This window comes from Xenia sp. Carnegie-2017, unplaced genomic scaffold, assembly GCF_021976095.1.
Source record: "Xenia sp. Carnegie-2017 unplaced genomic scaffold, XeniaSp_v1 HiC_scaffold_4, whole genome shotgun sequence".
Taxonomy (NCBI): domain Eukaryota; kingdom Metazoa; phylum Cnidaria; class Anthozoa; order Malacalcyonacea; family Xeniidae; genus Xenia; species Xenia sp. Carnegie-2017.
Genome location: NW_025813504.1, coordinates 5,675,434 through 5,692,369, shown reverse-complemented (window position 1 = coordinate 5,692,369; position 16,936 = coordinate 5,675,434). Strand labels below are relative to the sequence as shown.

Here is a 16,936-nt window from a genome sequence, read left to right as displayed (position 1 = left end):
AGAGATTCACCCAGCTCTGATCTCACTATTCTCATGTTCCATACTCTTTCCGTTCTACGTTTAGTTGTTTTCTTTGGTTCTGGACGAAAATAAAGACCACATCCCTCATCCACTTTGACGTAATAGCACATTAAAACAAGAAGATCTGTTTCATCTCCAACAAGAACGGTAGGAGATTTCATGGCACTTGAAACAGCTGACTTTACTATGAGAAGATCAGCGTCGCCATCGGCTTGGAGTGTAGTACAGCCATTCAAATCCAGATAATTTCGAAGAGTAGTTATAAGTCGTTTCTTATTGTGTATATTAGCAAGGAATACATCTCTTTTCATTGTTATCTTCATGTCAGCTTCGAATGACACTGTTGCCCCAACCTTTCCGGATGATCTTCGTTGTTGCGCCATGTTCTTAGTAGATGGGTTATCATAACCGTCAAAACAATACAACTTCCTGCCCCATATTTCTGTTTTACATAGTGGCAGTACTTCTGGCACAATTCTTGAAAGGTTGCTTTCTTTGGCCATGGTACGCGATGAAGAAGAGCTCCTCCATCAATGACGAATTTGGTTTCGCCGACCGGGCCGGCCTTAGCATCAGGTGACAGCATTTCCCACAATGTGTCTGCAAGATTAGACTTCTGAGGCTTTCGCAACGTTAGCGGGGAATCGAACAAGGCTGCTGGATAACTACAAAGCTCGTATTGAAATACTTCTTCTAAATCATCAACGATATTACATGCAAAGACTAACCTCTGAAACAGAAGCTGTGGATCGTCATGTACTTTTACTCCGTTTATCTTTACTGATGAGCCTGCAGCAAGAGTAATGGCCTGATCTTTACGTGTAAATGTGTAGTCGCATACTTTTGTACCAGCCATCTTTGACAATATGTTTTCTCCTTTACTTCGAGATTCATCAACATCAACGGAATCATCTGCGTTTACACCTGTCATTATATTCTTGAGAACTGATTCTTGAATAAATGGATTCTTTCCTTCTGATGCAAGCGTTTTAAGTATGAGCATGGTATCATCCATATCTCTTTTCTGTCGACTTTGGGACATATCTTTGTTTTGTTCGCTGTGTTCACAAATGAGGTCTTGCATAGCTGAGCTAAGCTGGGCACATGCTGGAGTAGACAATACCCACACGACACGTTGCCGTTCGGTCATTCCACTTCCGCGGGTCAGGCCACCTGTGGTTTTAACAGTTCTCATAAGAACTTGTTCTATAATTAAATCAGTGGACAGGCCAGCCCAGTAACGTTCACTCCTTCTGACAACATGGAAACCATCTGAAAATGACTTGTAGACTTCAGGAAACTCATATTTAAGATTCATCATAGATTGTAAATAGAGGGTAGAACTTTCTGTGTAAAGGTTGTGGCCAGATGCAGCAAAGTATGGTAACATTCTTGATAGGACTTGGAGGTGCATCTCCCAATTTCCAGTTCGTTCAGCTTTAATAAATCCACGCACAATGTCAATCATCTCTTGATATTGTAGCCAGAGAGTGGCGGTTCGACTTTTGGCTTTCAGCTCTCTTCGCCTGTTGCTAACCTTTCCCTCGATTTCTTTCAGCTTATTTGAAGCAGCCACTTCTTGAGCTGTTTTTCTTTTCTCGATCAAGTCTTCGTAAAGGTCTTGGCATTGATTCAAGAAGTTCTTGTTTTCATCAATTTGATTGTCTTAAGGCACTCCTTGGAAAGCAAAAAAAAATGGCATGTTGGTATTATTTGTTAGTAAGGGTTATTGACCCTTCTTTGGTGCTATAGTATTACCTTCCAAGCGCTGAATTTCATTGGACGTGTCTTGTGTTGAGATGATGTCATCTACGATTTCTGTGTTTGTCGCATCTATAAGATATGTCAACTTCGTATGAATCCATGCCTTATTAATCTAGCTTTGATTCAAGACGATGGTCAACATGTGGACATGGAACATACATGACTGGAATGTACAGAAATACACGCATCAAGTCTGATCCAATTTATCTAATAGAACAAGTAGACTGTTATGATGCTCCTGCATATCTATATTCCTCTTCAAAAGATCGCGATTGTTATCATCATGATTGGGGTGGAATTCGACAGGAAGGGTTGGGTGTATTGTAATAATGGTTACTACATGGCTGGGCTCTACAGATCATCTGGAAATACATTGTCCAATATTGAAAAGCTTTATGCTGTCGGCCTAAAACGCAAGTAAAGCAGTGGGGACACTGCCAGCAAAAGGACGTCGGACGATCATTTGACAGTAGAAGATGGAGTCGTTGTCCATCAAATTATTACATGACTGGCTTGTATAGAAATAAATGTAACAATTTGTTCTGCCTTGAAAACTACTACTGCTGTAAAATGGGAAAATACATTGGCCCAACGCTGGTAGTAAGATTGAAAGATAAAAACGGGAACTTAAAAAAATGCTCCATAAATCCAATGACAAATCAATGACAGCCAGAACTGAACTGAACTTTGTGAGTGAAGGGTTCTTGGTACGGGATGACGCTCTTCCTTCTGACGTAGCGATTTAGAAATATATGATGGATTTGTGTATCGTTTCCCATGCTATGTGAACGCTGTCACCTTCACGGACGTCAACTGTATCGCCTCTTTCTTTACTAGCTCGGTTTATACCATCTATCCCTTTAGATGTTAGAGCCACCCCGTTGTTCACAATTGATTCTTTACATATTGCACAGTACTGACGCAGAATTTGATCCATCCTATAATGAGTCACAAGCAAAATAGTGTTCGACAACACAAAAAAGCCTGGTTTTATTTACTGGTTTATGCGATATTTTACAGCCCTAATGTATCTATGGCTTTGAACGCGGTATTATAATGCAAACATTGTATTTGGTAATTAGGTCGCTAATTATAGCCCCCTCTTGTTAGTTTTAACTTAAATTATTGTGACCCACAATATTGACGTATTCATTCATGGTAAAATGTAATAGCAATTAAATAATACATTCATTAACTCATTGTCTTCAAGTTATCTATTTTGCTTACCTTGAGGAGAACAAACAAACGTCACATTTTGATGCCAATAATGAGCCAAAGCTTCAATTTGAAGTATTGAAAGGAAGTCACATTAAATATAATAAATATCCATCTAAACACGTGCAAAATATACGTAAACAAACGTACTTCAAACACGCGTTTGTCTAAAAAACTACCAAGTCAGCGAAAATTAGTACCCAAAACAGCAAGATCAGCATTTTGACGTAAATAAAGGACAAAATATTAATTAATTTACAAAATATCATTATCCACTTGTTTTTAATCTATAATATTTATATTTGTGCTTTACTAAGTGTTCTAAAAGAATAAAATCTAAAACATTAATTTTTGAGCCTCGTTTCCATGTCGCTCAGATTTTCAATCCAAATGCCTCAAATAAAACGTAATTTACACGATGTTGCCGTGCTAGGATTTTGTGCGACTTTCGATATGTTGTAAAGGGATATCAAATATACCAAAATCCGTTGGAATTTCTTTTGTGGAAATTTGTTCAAGCTTAGAGTGTTTTTGGTCGTAGATTGACTGGACTATTTGGAAACAAGCAAACAAAGGCACGCGTTCTGAAAGTCGACGCTTGATTTCCGGCAATAAATAGATCCCGTGCTTTACCTCTTATTTCATTTCACGTTTCAAATAATTTTAAAGATAAATTCATTACCATTTCGAACGAAAACAATTTTTTGGTAACATGTTTATATCTCCAACAAATTTGTCTTTAAATATAAAATGCTTTTTGAATAAAAGTATGATACTTAGTTTACTCAACCGATTAATCGAACGCATGTTTACAAACATAGAAACGGACAATATTATAAAACTATAGTTTTGCTTCCATTATTTCCTTTATAACATTTTCATAGAACCTTATTTGCGATAATACTGTGCGGCTGCGATAAAATGATGTATAGTTATCGCAAAGAACAAACGTTTCATCGTACTCATAACTAATATTTCATGGTTAAACTCGCACCATGCGTTTAAATTAATTTTGAGGTTTTTTTAAATCCACACCGATATTTCAAGAAATAATAAAAGCTCGAACGAAAATAAATACATGCTTACACAACATTTTTCTCACCGTGTGACCATAGAGCGCAAGATATTTTAATATCTACTGTATTACGTTGTTTATGCCTGATATCTATTCGGATTCCAGACATTTAAAATCAAATAGAAACTTACAGAAGTTCTAAGGTTCTACCTTATTGTGATTGTGGGCTTCCCCTCATTCCGTAAAAATCCCCCCCTGGAATTGTTAAAAGACAGACACAAATCGCGTGGAAGCAATTATACTGGGAGTGTATCGAATTACTATAGATGATGGAGTTATTTACAAGTTGAATATCGTGCTGATGTGATGTATTTTGTTTATTCAGGTTTGGTTTGAGTTTTTTTATGTAGAGCGCTTCCTTGAGTTTCAAAGAGAAAGAAGAGTTAGCGGTGTCTAGGATGCGAAAGCAAGAATTGTTTGTAAATGTGCGAGTTTTTGTCAGAATGTGTGTGCTCTTTGATGCGTGTGGAGAGATGGCGAGTTATCTCACAAATATAAGGCTATCTGTAAAACAAGCAATGGGGAATCGGGGAATTGTGTGGAGGAATGGGAAAACCTGGAATGAGAAAAGACGGAATCTCTAAAACCCTGAATGAGAAAAGCCGGAATCTGTAAAACTCGGAATGAGAGAAACTTTATGGTCATTTATGATAACTGAAGTATATATACAACAACTATAACTCCAAATTATGTTAGCCTTTTGATACACTCTCACTTAAATAATACAAATATAACTGTAAATATATATCATAATCATTCCTTGTTCTGAAGATGGCATAAGCATGCCGAAACATCTTCACTTTAAAAAAAATTGTCGTTAACTTGAAATGCCTTTTGAGAAATTATGATTTTAAATACCATCAAAAACTAAGTTTCTCAACGAAAAAACCAGTAAGTCTTTCATCAGGTATTTGATTTAAGATTTTAACTGTTTTTTAAGTTTCCATTTGCAAAGGATTTATTGTGATAAAGGCAAAATTTAAAGCAATTGATGAAATAAGAAAGAAGATAAGAAAATAATAAGAATTATGTATGTTGCTCATCAGTATTCGTTTCAATAATATAGTATTTTATTTGATGTCTCGACTGGTGCAGCATCTACGTCCACCAATCAGTTTTTGCACTTAAGTGGCAAGTTTACCTTGTTAGTGGCAAATGATCATTGGTTTGAATGAGCATGTCATCTTTTACCAAATCAAACCAATACAAACTACAAATGCAACCAATTAAACTCCTTTAAACAATGTTCACTCTGAAAAATTTACGCAATGGCTCCAAACTCGTAAAGGTCGACTTCATACTGTCAAAATATTAATTTCATATCAACTTTACAAAAAAAGTTTATTTCATTAAATCAATTACAAAAAGTTGCAACAAATAAGGGCTCTCGGGTATATGTAGCCCCTGCTAATTTTGACATGTAATTTTAACAAAATAGCTGAAAATTTTCACTTACTTCCCCCTCTACCCCTCGTCATCAAAATGCATTCACCATGTTGTTAGTCAAACATGTAAGTGATACATGGAGAAACTTAATTATGGGCTTACAATCTTTTTTCTGTGACAGCACAGTTGGCTAGTAATGCGTTAAAACTGTTATTACTAAATTGTTCAGCATGGGTACTTGGTATGTGTACATCTGATATTATCATCCAGGTCAGTTTATCATTCATGGTATACACAAAATGTGTGAACAAGGTGTTGTTTCCACGAACAATGGGCAGTACGTAACAATTTTCCAAGCTGTAGGTCATTTGAGATGCCTGTGAGCTGTATGTATTAAACACACCATAACTGGAAATAACATTGGTAATGGATTTCAAGAAAGCACTTTCCTCAAAATAACTGCTAACGAGCAGATTTGGATCAAGAACACTCATCAACGACATTTCTTTCAAAAATGCTTTTTTATTTACACACTGCTTTAATTGAATCGTGCTTTCTTTAGACATCGTCCAAAAGTCTTCTGGAGAGCAACGGGGATACTTCATGTAATGAGATAAAAATAGACAAAAAGCCAAGATAATCTTCTGGTGCTTTTGGATCACCGTACGATCGATTATTTAAGGGATAAAATGTTTCCAATTGCGGGTTTTCTTTATCTTTACCACTAATTAATTCGTAGAATGCCAGGTGTACAGCAGCTGTTATTGCTCCAGTTACTGTACAACCATTGGCTCTGCATGCTTCAACGATTGACTTAGTTTCTGCTTTGGAAAATGTTTTTAAATTGAGGCGCTGCTGTGATTCCGGAGATATTTCTGCAGATTGAAGATGTGAGTATCTTGTGTAATATGGATTGATCGCCTTCTTCTTAAGTACGAAAGAAATCATTTTTCCCAACAAAAAGTCTAACACTGGACGAAGTCCGAAATTAGTAACAATGAATCGAAATATAGAATGACCAGTTCTTTTTTGTGTAACAATATCGTGACCACTAGGCAATAAAGGGAAACTTGTCACTTCCTTGTCGGCATTGGTGACACCACTCGATATCTGATTTATGCAGCTCATAAACTGCTGAACGAACTTGACAGTAGATACGCCATCCAAACACGCATGTTTTACGGAGAACAATATAATGTTTGAATATTCTTGTAATGTTGCATCAAACTCTTCTTGAAGTATAACAGCTTTCCACGGTAAAGTGCATTTATGAACATTTGAAGTATGCTTGTATATTAATTCTTGCCATTCCGAAATCTTAGCATCACATTTTGAGATATCGAATAGCAAAATAGTTTCTTCTATGCTTTTGATGTCAAAGTACTTTTTGCCGTCAGCTTTGGTGCATATTGCAGCTCGTAGCATTGGCTGACGTTTAACTAACAGAACTAAAGCTTCACGAATGTGCTGAATGGAAAGGTTTTCTTTCGACTTAAGAGATACAATACAAGCCATATTTCCAACGCCATTTAATGAATGTGATAACTTATCATTCAAATCCTCCAAAAAGTCAAGCCGTCTGCTATTACCATTTCCAATTTCAATTTCTTTTGAGGTTAGGTACTTCAGGATCTTCCATGTTACAAAAAGACAGCACATTAGCAAAGAAATTTGCGTGAAACAATTGTTACATTCTGTTAGTATAGCCATTGTCTAAATAATCTTTTTCTATTTACAACGCTGCAGATGTTGAATGTCCCAAGACAGTTTGTGCTTGTGTTTGTGAAAGGTCAGATGTTTGAGTGTTATAAGATACCTCATGTATCATATCACAGGCTGGCACGGAAGTTCAGTTACTTCAGTATAGTCCAATTTCACATTTTCACCGACTGCACAATGCACGATCTGTCATCCATTACAACGCTGTTATAAATATCACGGACAATGAGTTTTTTGGGTGAATTTTTTATTTTTAGTTTAGAACTTATATTTTCAAAATGATATCATTTGTTAAATTAATGAGAAAGATTGCATGACTTCAAAATGATCGAATTATCTTCAAACATAAGTGGGTGAATTTTGTGCGGGAAAATGGATAACCACATGTATATTAATGAGTATTTTTTACTTAAAAAAGTAATTGTGCCAAACTACAGCTATTAACAGAATGAAATATTAAATAAAGGAAATAAAATTGAGCATAATGATTTTACAATACATATTAATATAATCTCAATTAAAATCCATATGCTGTAACTCATCAGTGTACCATGGGTCATTTGCTACGTATTTTATACTATACCACAGTTGAATTTGTAGAACAGTTAGTAAGCAATATTTGAGAACATAAATCAATGAAATATTGAGCATGAGCATCTGGAAGAGTTTTATCACTCACTATATTCCAGGTCAGTTTACCATTAATAGTGTACAGGAAATGTCCAAACACGGAGTTTACTCCAGGAGAAAAAGGAAAAATGTAACAGTTTTTCAACTTATAAGTCATTGAATTAGACACATGAAGATCTTCAAAACTAAACCTGCCAAAACTTGAAACAACATTGCTGCTTGATGTTAAATAAGCACTTTTTGTACAATTAGAGCGAACGAGCAAGATTGGACTAAGAGCACTCAACAAAGATATTTCTTTGACAAATTTTTGATTTTCAACAATGTCTTTTAACTGACTTGTGCTTTCTTTTGCCATCATCCAAAAGTCTTCTCGAATATTTTGTGAATACTTTAAGTAATAATTCGAAAAATAGGCAAAAAGACCTATGTATTCATATGGGGCTTTTGGCTGGCAGTATGGTCGATTATGAAAAGGGATTGCTGTTTCAAGACTGAATTTGCTATATTTATCACCTGTCAATTGGTAAAATGCCAAGTGTATGGCAGCTAATATTGCTCCAGTAACTGTACACCTATTGTCTCTGCATGCCTTTATAATTGACTTGGTCTCCTTTTCTGAAAATGTCATCGTATCTGTACGCTGTAATGAATCATATGGTATTTCATCGAGTTTAAGAGGTGGGTGCCTTTGATAATATGGATTGATTGCTTTCCTCCTTAGAGTATACGAGATCATTTGTCCTAAAATAAATTCCAAGACTGGACGAAGTCCACTATAATGAACTATTATGCGAAACAACAAATGACCAACTCTTCTTTGGGTCACAAGATCATGAGCACTAGGCCACAGATCAAAACTTGTTACGTCTTTTTCAGCATTGTTAACACCACTTGCTATTTCATTTATGTTATTCAAAAATTGTTGAACAAACTTCACAGCAGAAACGCCGCCAAAACACGAATGCTTCATGGCGAACATTATCATATTTAAATACTCTTGTGATGTCGCATCGAATTCTTCTTGTAGCTTAACGGCTTTCCAAGACAAAAGGTTTTTATGTACTGTTGCAGTGTTCTTGAATATTAGTTCTTTCCAATTAGAAATTTTAACTTTGGATGTTGTGATATTAAAGAACTGAAGAGCTTCTTCGATATTTTTGATCTCGAAATACAGTTCCCGTCATTTTTGTTGAAACAACAGCTCTTAGCATTGGCTGGCGTTTCGCCAACATTACCAACGCGTCATAAACATGTTTAATAGAAAGGCTTTGTTTAGACGAGAAAGATATAACACAACATAGATTTCCTTGGCCATCACATTCATCTGCTACTATTTCCGTAAACTTCTCCATGAAATCAAGCCTTCTGCAATTTGAGTTACTGATATCCAATTTTCTTATGGTGAATGATTTTAAAATCTTAAGTGCCAGAAAAAGGCAGGCAGTTATCAAAAATATTTCTCCGACCCAATATTGTGAATCTAATATTAAAGCCATGCTTTTGTACGGCTTTTACATTAGCGGGCAGTCAAATAGTCATAACATACTTTTTTATTCAAAAGAGCGGAGTTTGAAACGGAAGTAAAATGCGTACCAGTACGTACCATTACATGGAATTTGAACAAAGCAGCCCGATCTCTGCATGCGAAACTTGTTGTGGTATAAAGAAAATAGTTTCTATAGATTTCAAAACCGTTGCGTTTGACTGTTTGATCCGTTTTCTATTTTTCTGTTTTTATGCTAGGAATTTCTGAAGATATTGCTCAGATATGAATTTCTTAGAACAAAAACCATGGAATATATCTTGTTTGGGCAAATTATATCAGAGATTTTATGCACCACACCCAATACAATCGTAACAGAATCGCTGGAAATATATTCCTATGAAAATTTATTTAGAAAATGGTAACAAAAAAACAATTCAGCATGTCAGCCAAAACTATTATTGACGTGCAAATTTTAATAATATTGTTTTGAATCATGATGTTCAACTCATCCTTTGAGTGATACACTCTTTGTTAAACATTAGAAGATAATTAAAGTGTACAGTGTTGTTGAAGATTATTTGGTATGGTGGAAACTTAAAGCTAAGTATATGAACATATTTTTTCTATGAATTACTAATCATTTCTAATTCTGCATTGTTACCATGCAATTCAGATTGAACCCGACCTCAACGTATTTTTGATACTAGCTGGTGAATTGTTGTTTTGTATGTTGCATCTTTACCAAGATCTTTTATTTATTTTAAATTTCCCGAAAGAGACTAAAATCTGAAAAATGCTGCTTAAATGAAAGAAGAAACAAAGATCGAATACAATTCCAGAAAATTGTTGAGCTTAATAGACTCACAGATGTAAAAGTTTCTTATAATATTTGGATCAAATATTTCTTATTAACTCAGTTTTTCATAGAAAATGTGCGGGCAGTTCTGGAATCTTTCTCCCAACAGTAAATTCATATAAAATGAAATGTCCAATTTGTATGAAAATTAGAAGAAAATAAATCTAACGATACTCAGAAAACTACCACAAAATAGTTGCATTGTCTTTCACAGGCTTGTGTAAACAGAGGAGACGTTTAGAAGTATCAGAGAACAGATCAAAAGTTTTTCCAAACCAAAAGTCGAAGGCAATTTACATCTGCTTGAGAAATTACATTTGAAAATTCTCTTTAATTGATTTAATTAATTATGATCGAATTGATTTGCATAGGCTAATGAAAATTTAACTGTAAACAATCACCACATGCGTTTTGTTTCCTTTTTTGAAAATCGAAGGTAATTTTGAGTAATGTCCAGCTCTGTAGCGTTGCTACACTGCAGATTTACATTTACGGCATACGTTTTGAAAAGTCCGTGAATTGTTCATTTCTTTTGAAATTTCATGATCTCACGCTCAGTCAACACAAAAATATTTGCATATGAAGTAATTCTCCTGCTTCAGAGTATTAAAAGAATAAAAGACTGTTCAGATGAGCGATAATTGATTTTGGCATTGAATGGGGGCAAAATTTCAAACTTAAAAATTACAACTGTTTGTTAAGCGCCAGAAGTCATCCTTGTTGAAATTTTTAAATTGGCCAAACTAGTTGTTTCAATTTTAAATGTTTTATTAAATTAGTAGTTATTAAATTATAGAATACTGTGAAATTTTTCGAGAAGATTTATCTAATTATAAGTATGAAACCGTTTCCATTTGCCAAAGTCATTTAACACCTCACTGAATCCCGGTTAGCCGGGCTCATATAAACAGCCCCTAAGTAGAATGGTCTTTTTTCAATTCCTTCTGGGTTTCATAAGATTTCTTTCCTAACTTATTACAAAAATAGTATTTGTAACTAAAATTTATGAAAAAATTTAACGTCAGAATAGATAATATAAAAGGCATTTTCACAAGCGAAACGTCTTCAATTGCTGGGTCTGCTTTTGTTTCTGTACTTTAAAAAAATACCTGAACCGGACAGGTTTCAATAATTAATTAACTAAATGTCACTAGTCTAACACGACCAGGATTCTCTCTTTGTGCATATTTCACAGATTCATGAATACGTTGCACATCTGTTCTCGTAATGTTATTGCCAGCTATTCCAAGATTACGAAGTTTACAATTTTTATTAGTCAATGCCGTGCAGAGATGTTGCACACCTTCTCTACCAATTCCGTTGTATGAGATTTGTAAATTTGTAAGTTTGCATTCCTCGTTTTCCAGTGCTTGGCAGATGTAGTGCACACCAGCATCTTGAAGCATACAAGAATTAAGAGATAAAAGTTGAAGCCCACAGTTGTCGACAGTCGTGAGTGCATCTCTTAAGTATTTTGCACCATCTTCTTTTAACTCGTTACCAGAAAGATCAAGATCGGTCAATTTGCAGCTGTTCGTTTTCAGTGCTTCACAAAGAGGCACTATGTCACTCGAATTTAATTTATTTGCTTGAAGATGTAATTTCGTTAATAGATTGTTTTTTGTCTTGAGAACTTTACTGATATTTTCGATATCAACTTTTTCCAATTCATTTCTACCAAGAAATAGGTCATTGACTCGACAGTAACGATTTTGAATGGCCTCGCAGAGAGAATTGACTCCTCCGTGGCCAATTTTATTGCTTTGCAAATTTAGACTTGTGAGCCTGCAACAAGGATGTGTTAATGCATCGTAAAGGTTCTGTACTCCTTGGCATCCGAGTCTGTTGGTCCGTAGACTTAGATTAGTAAGTTTTAATTTCTCCTTAGTCATTGCATTGCACAGAGCTGTTGCACCTTCTTCTGTAATTGAGTTTATATCAAGACACAATTTAGATAAAGATCGATTCCTATCATTAAGTGTATTGCTAATGATTGCAATTCCATCATCACTTATGAAGTTTGCAGTCAAATTTAAAGTTTTCAGATTCATGCATTTATTAAGTAAATTTACTAATGCTGTGCAACCAATATCGGAAATTTCATTTCTGGTAAGATTAAGGTGTGTTAAATTTCTAACATTGATAAGAAATTGGAACAACGACATCGTGTCGACTGGAAGAATACTTAAATGCCCTAAATCACATGATAAGTTTCCTTTTCCATCGACTTTATTAGCACATTGCCTAATATTGTTGAAATCTTGCATTTCGTGGAGACACTTGATGAGAAACAAGGCAAATCTTCTTTGATGTATTTCATTTGTGTTGTTTGAGTTCATCAAAGGTTGTATCAAACGCACAAGGCTATATTTAAAAGAAAGGGAGTTGTTTTCTTAATATCTATTTTACTATTGCATATTACTTCTTAGTGGGAAATGTAAATAGAATAAGCATGAAGAAATGGCAAGAATGTAGGGCAAGAGTTCTGTTAACAAGTAGGAAAGTACTGGGGATTTTTGTTACTTTTCCTGTTATTTTGCACAAAACACTTTGTTTGTTAAGGTAAAAAAAGTTTAAGTTTAATTGCAGCCCTTGAAATGGCAAAAGGATGGTTTACTACAATTTATCATATTCTGTTCACATGCAATTCACAAAAAAATCCCAAATTTTTCTGCAGTTGGATATAACAAGGTGAAAGTTTACGAAACTTCCCCCATCCTACCCTTGGCACTCTCTCCAGTGACTGTGGGTGAAGAATTTCAGTGTTGTTTTTTTGCTAGCGTTTCCATAAGCTACCTTTCCATTGCTATTTAACAATGGATTACTCCCGTTGTCTGTTCTGTTATAGATGTAGGGGTATGAGTCAGATGACGTCATTTTTGATTAGAAAATTTGTGAAGCCAGCTGTTTTTGTTCACCCTTACTCTTGGAAAATTATAATGAGATTGGCTAGCAAAAAACAACCATGCCTTGGCTGATCAATTTTCTTGAAATTGTCTTATCCAAGACGAAGCACAGATCAATGCTTGAAAACCAAGTATTTATTTTTCTTTTTGCTTAAATACGTCATTTGCTTCAACCAGATCTTCATATAATGTTTACATCTGGCTATTCAGAGATAAATAATTCAGGTAAGTGCTCAGATACTTTCAACGTTTGGTGGTAATCTTAAAACAAGCAATTTCAGTCACGTAAATTCAGTGACCTACTGTTTCTTACTTTCAGAATATAATAAACAAGCATGTGTTCTGACACTTTACAATTTTAACGCAAAAAGGGGGAGCGATTAAGAAAATTAAAGTTTTAGTTTTAGTTCATTTTAATTATGTAGCCTGTATACCATATTGAAAATTTAAGGTAAAACAAAATTGACCCTTGCCGTTTGTTGTCTTTGAATATCAATTGGAATTATTCCCTTTAGTAGAGAACCAGGATTAAGTTCACCAGGGTCTGCATTTTCATGAACAGACCAATATGTTTTAAAAAACGACATATAAAAGTTTAAGTGCATAAACACTTAAGCTTAAGTGTAGAATGTTCTTTGTGAAATCAAGATTCATTCGGCAGAATCTAGATAGCATGAACTGCGGTTCTAAATCCAGAAACGTCAATTGTATATTGCATGATCTAGAGTGTTAGAACGTTAATAATAAGAAAACATTGTCAGGAACAGACATGGATAAAACAAACTGTTGTTTAGATCTAAAACGGTGTCTCATCCTTGTGAATGGAATTTAGACTCGACTGTATCATGTATTTTTTCTACTTAAGTAAGAAAATTATACCAAGTTGCCACAGAAGCAAGTTTTGAAAGATCAAACTGTCAGTCAAAAACATAAAAAGTGTTGTAAAATGTTCATATTCGGACTGATACTAATATCGAAGAGGTCAGCTCTATGAATTGTCAATATCAGGTTCTACGAGAGCTACAATAGTCAACATACCTTGGGCGAATGGTTTCAAAAGGCACATCTATTTCATTCTTTCTAATCTTTTCAGCAAGTAAACCAGTAGCAAACTGGAGCACCAAGTGCCACCTTGGTTTGTCCTTGTAACTTGACAAAGAGCTAATAAACAGCCTTACGTCCATTGTATTCTTTATCTCATCAACAATTTGCATGGCTGCAAGAAATTCCTGTATTGTGACATGAAGAAAACGATAATACTGCTCAGGTAGAGACACAAGTAAACCACAGCTTACGATCTTTTGAGAAAAATCACTAAATTCCAGTTGAAAGCTTGCTTCCTCTGACTCCAACTTCAATTTTGCTAATTTTTTTAAAGTCTTCATTAAATTTTCAGGCGATTGTGGTATACTGGAAGTCAGGTAGTCTCTAGAAAACATTCCTCCAAATGATCTTTTGTAATTTAGTTTATCCCATATAATAACTCGTATGGCTCGTTGATACAATTCAGTGATAGTCTTTGGAAAATACTTAGCCCGATATTGAATTGTTTCCTTCTTTCCACATTCAAGGCATTCTTTCAAAGTTGAACAAACAAGCACACAAATTGCAGGCACGTAACATAAACTTAAAAACTCTGGACTATTTTGGATTATTTCCCAAATTTGATCACTAGCAAGGTCTTGTTTGCAGAATCTTTGGATATAGCATCTAATTTCGATCTTGGAAAAACCTAAGACTTCCAAACACGTATCAAACCGTATCTTAAAAGCATAACATATGTTATCAGTTTGATGAGAATATCTCGACGTTGTTAAAATTGTAGCACCAGGAAGAAATTCGTTTTTTAGTAACTTTATGTAAATTGAAAACATTGGCATTGGATCCTCGTAGTCCTTTGTGTCGTTATCTAACTCTTCCGAACATTGAACATTATCTACTTTGATATCATCAATGCCATCAAAAATTATGAGAATTTTTTCGGGGTTTGCTAAGACAAATTTGTACAATTCGTCGAAATTTCTTCCTGGCTCTATTCCATCTCCGTGGCTTAACATTTTCTTAAATGTGGTTGCCTTATTTCTTCGGAACATTCGAAATTTGAGAAAAATTACCACTTTATTTTCTATGAATTTATCTTGCGCCCATCTGTAAAGAACAGATTTAACAAAAATAGTCTTGCCTATTCCAGGACGACCAACGACCATGATCTTGCCGCTTAAGTTAAGCAAGACTGGCTCCTCAGTTTTTTTATTTGCAGAGTTGCTGTTGTCATCAACAACAATCTCAATTTGATCTAATGGGAAAAGGTGAACTAGTGGTGACTTTAGGAAAGGTTGATCTCGATTAAGGTGTACGTTGTAAATTTCATGTCTTTGTGAGTACTTGCTTTTGATTTCATTAACCTGAAGAAACCGGAAATGCAAGTTTTCTAATGTTTGTCCATTTTGATCTAATCCCAAATTAATATTCAAAAACTGTTTGTCAACTTTGAGTGTCTTCCGTAGCTGTTTGATTATTTGACGAATCGTCAAATTTCTTTTTTCAAGCAAATATACAGAGCAGAACTCTAGATCGCTTGCAAAATCACTGCCCATCTTGTAGTAACACCGAAGTAAATATACAACTTCGATCAATGCAGCAAAACCAATAACGCAATCTGCCCAAAGGACTGAAGTCGCAAGTGTTTCAAACTTTTCTCCTAATGGATTTACACAATGAACTGTTGAATTTGATAAAACTTTTTCTTTTTTGGATTCTGCCAAATTTCCCTGATTGGTTTTGTTTTCAGCAATGTTTAGTTCAACTGGATATGAGCACTGAAACTTTATTGGAAAATTTGCGGAGTGCAGAACAAGAAGGAAGAGAAATATTGGAAAAATTCGACCAATAAGTAAATGCAGTATATAGAAAGGAAATACATACAATCGCTTTTCCTTCTTTAACGATTCTTGACCGAAGTCTTCAATGCTTCTGCTAGATTCACTTTCAAATTTTTCCACAATCGAATTTGATAAGCTTACATAAGCGACAGAGAATAAAAACATAAGTCCAAAATTCACAACGACGAATGTGGCAACAGACATTGATCGATGGTATATCTTTTCGTATTTCATATAGCAGTTTGTCGTAACAAAGTTCTTCGCATTCAAATCTGAAGCTATGGTTTTGTTAGGATTACAACGAAAGCTTTCCTTTTCGTTAAGGTTTGTAGCAAATGCTATTACGATGGCGGCAAGCACGGAAATTGATATCAACATAATACGTCCGTATGCGTTGTAGCTTTTAGGTTGCAATGGAATCACGGATTGCCAAATGTCCATTTCTGGCAAATTTTGGTTTTCTGGCAAATTTTGGTTTTCTCAGCAAATAATATTTGAATCATTGATTTAGTCTGATATATGTTATGCTAAGCACAAGCAGAATATTTTATTTGTTGCCACCAAAAATTACCATAAATTACCATCACTATAGTGGTCTCATGCAGTCCATTGAAACTTACACCCAAACATTATAAGCTTTATATGTAAACGCGAATGCCGATGCTTTCGCTTGCATTATTGATTGACGTTGCCAACTAAATTAAGCATCATGTAGCATATGTAATTATGATCTGTTCTTGTTCGTTATGTTCTGTTCTTGTTCGTTTTGTCTTCAATTTGACTCGGTAATAATAGCCTGCAGTAGCTCAGCCAGCACGACTGTTATTTCCGCTATGCAAGTACTTTGATGTTTACAGACAGTAAAAATGATCGGATATTACAAATAATTTGGGAGGCAATGTTATGAAGGCCCGTTCTGGTCAAAAATACCCAAATTATTTAAGGGTTTAGGTAAGTTTTCTTTGTACGGTGAAATTGTTTTTTTCATACAAT

The 16,936-nt window shown here is 34.9% G+C and overlaps 2 protein-coding genes and 1 long non-coding RNA gene across 3 annotated transcripts; 1 reads left to right on the top strand and 2 right to left on the bottom strand.

Annotated features, from left to right (window-relative positions):
* Positions 1 to 7,472: 7,472 nt before the first annotated feature.
* Positions 7,473 to 9,358, bottom strand: LOC124455732. Its single transcript, XM_047006365.1, has one exon. It carries the CDS (start codon positions 8,796 to 8,798, stop codon positions 7,758 to 7,760), a length of 1,041 nt encoding a protein of 346 aa, XP_046862321.1. The 5' UTR covers positions 8,799 to 9,358; the 3' UTR covers positions 7,473 to 7,757.
* A 715-nt stretch (positions 9,359 to 10,073) lies between these two features.
* On the top strand, positions 10,074 to 10,549 carry LOC124455733. Its single transcript, XR_006952006.1, has 2 exons — positions 10,074 to 10,168; positions 10,370 to 10,549. It is a non-coding gene; the product is annotated as an uncharacterized LOC124455733 (long non-coding RNA).
* A 356-nt stretch (positions 10,550 to 10,905) lies between these two features.
* LOC124455731 (NACHT, LRR and PYD domains-containing protein 3-like) lies at positions 10,906 to 16,485 on the bottom strand. Its single transcript, XM_047006364.1, has 2 exons — positions 14,100 to 16,485; positions 10,906 to 12,519 (listed from the first exon to the last, which is right to left on the bottom strand). Exons 1-2 carry the CDS (start codon positions 16,382 to 16,384, stop codon positions 11,292 to 11,294), a joined length of 3,513 nt encoding a protein of 1,170 aa, XP_046862320.1. The 5' UTR covers positions 16,385 to 16,485; the 3' UTR covers positions 10,906 to 11,291.
* Between the last annotated feature and the right edge of the window lie 451 nt (positions 16,486 to 16,936).

Bases quoted from the DNA above. Each gene is read 5' to 3' on its own strand.
- LOC124455731 (XM_047006364.1), bottom strand. From the start codon at position 16,384: ATGGACATTTGGCAATCCGTGATTCCATTGCAACCTAAAAGCTACAAC. The intron at 12,520-14,099 runs GTATGTTGACTA...TTTTAAATATAG, and splicing joins TTTGAAACCATTCGCCCAAG to CCTTGTGCGTTTGATACAAC.
- LOC124455732 (XM_047006365.1), bottom strand. From the start codon at position 8,798: ATGATAATGTTCGCCATGAAGCATTCGTGTTTTGGCGGCGTTTCTGCT.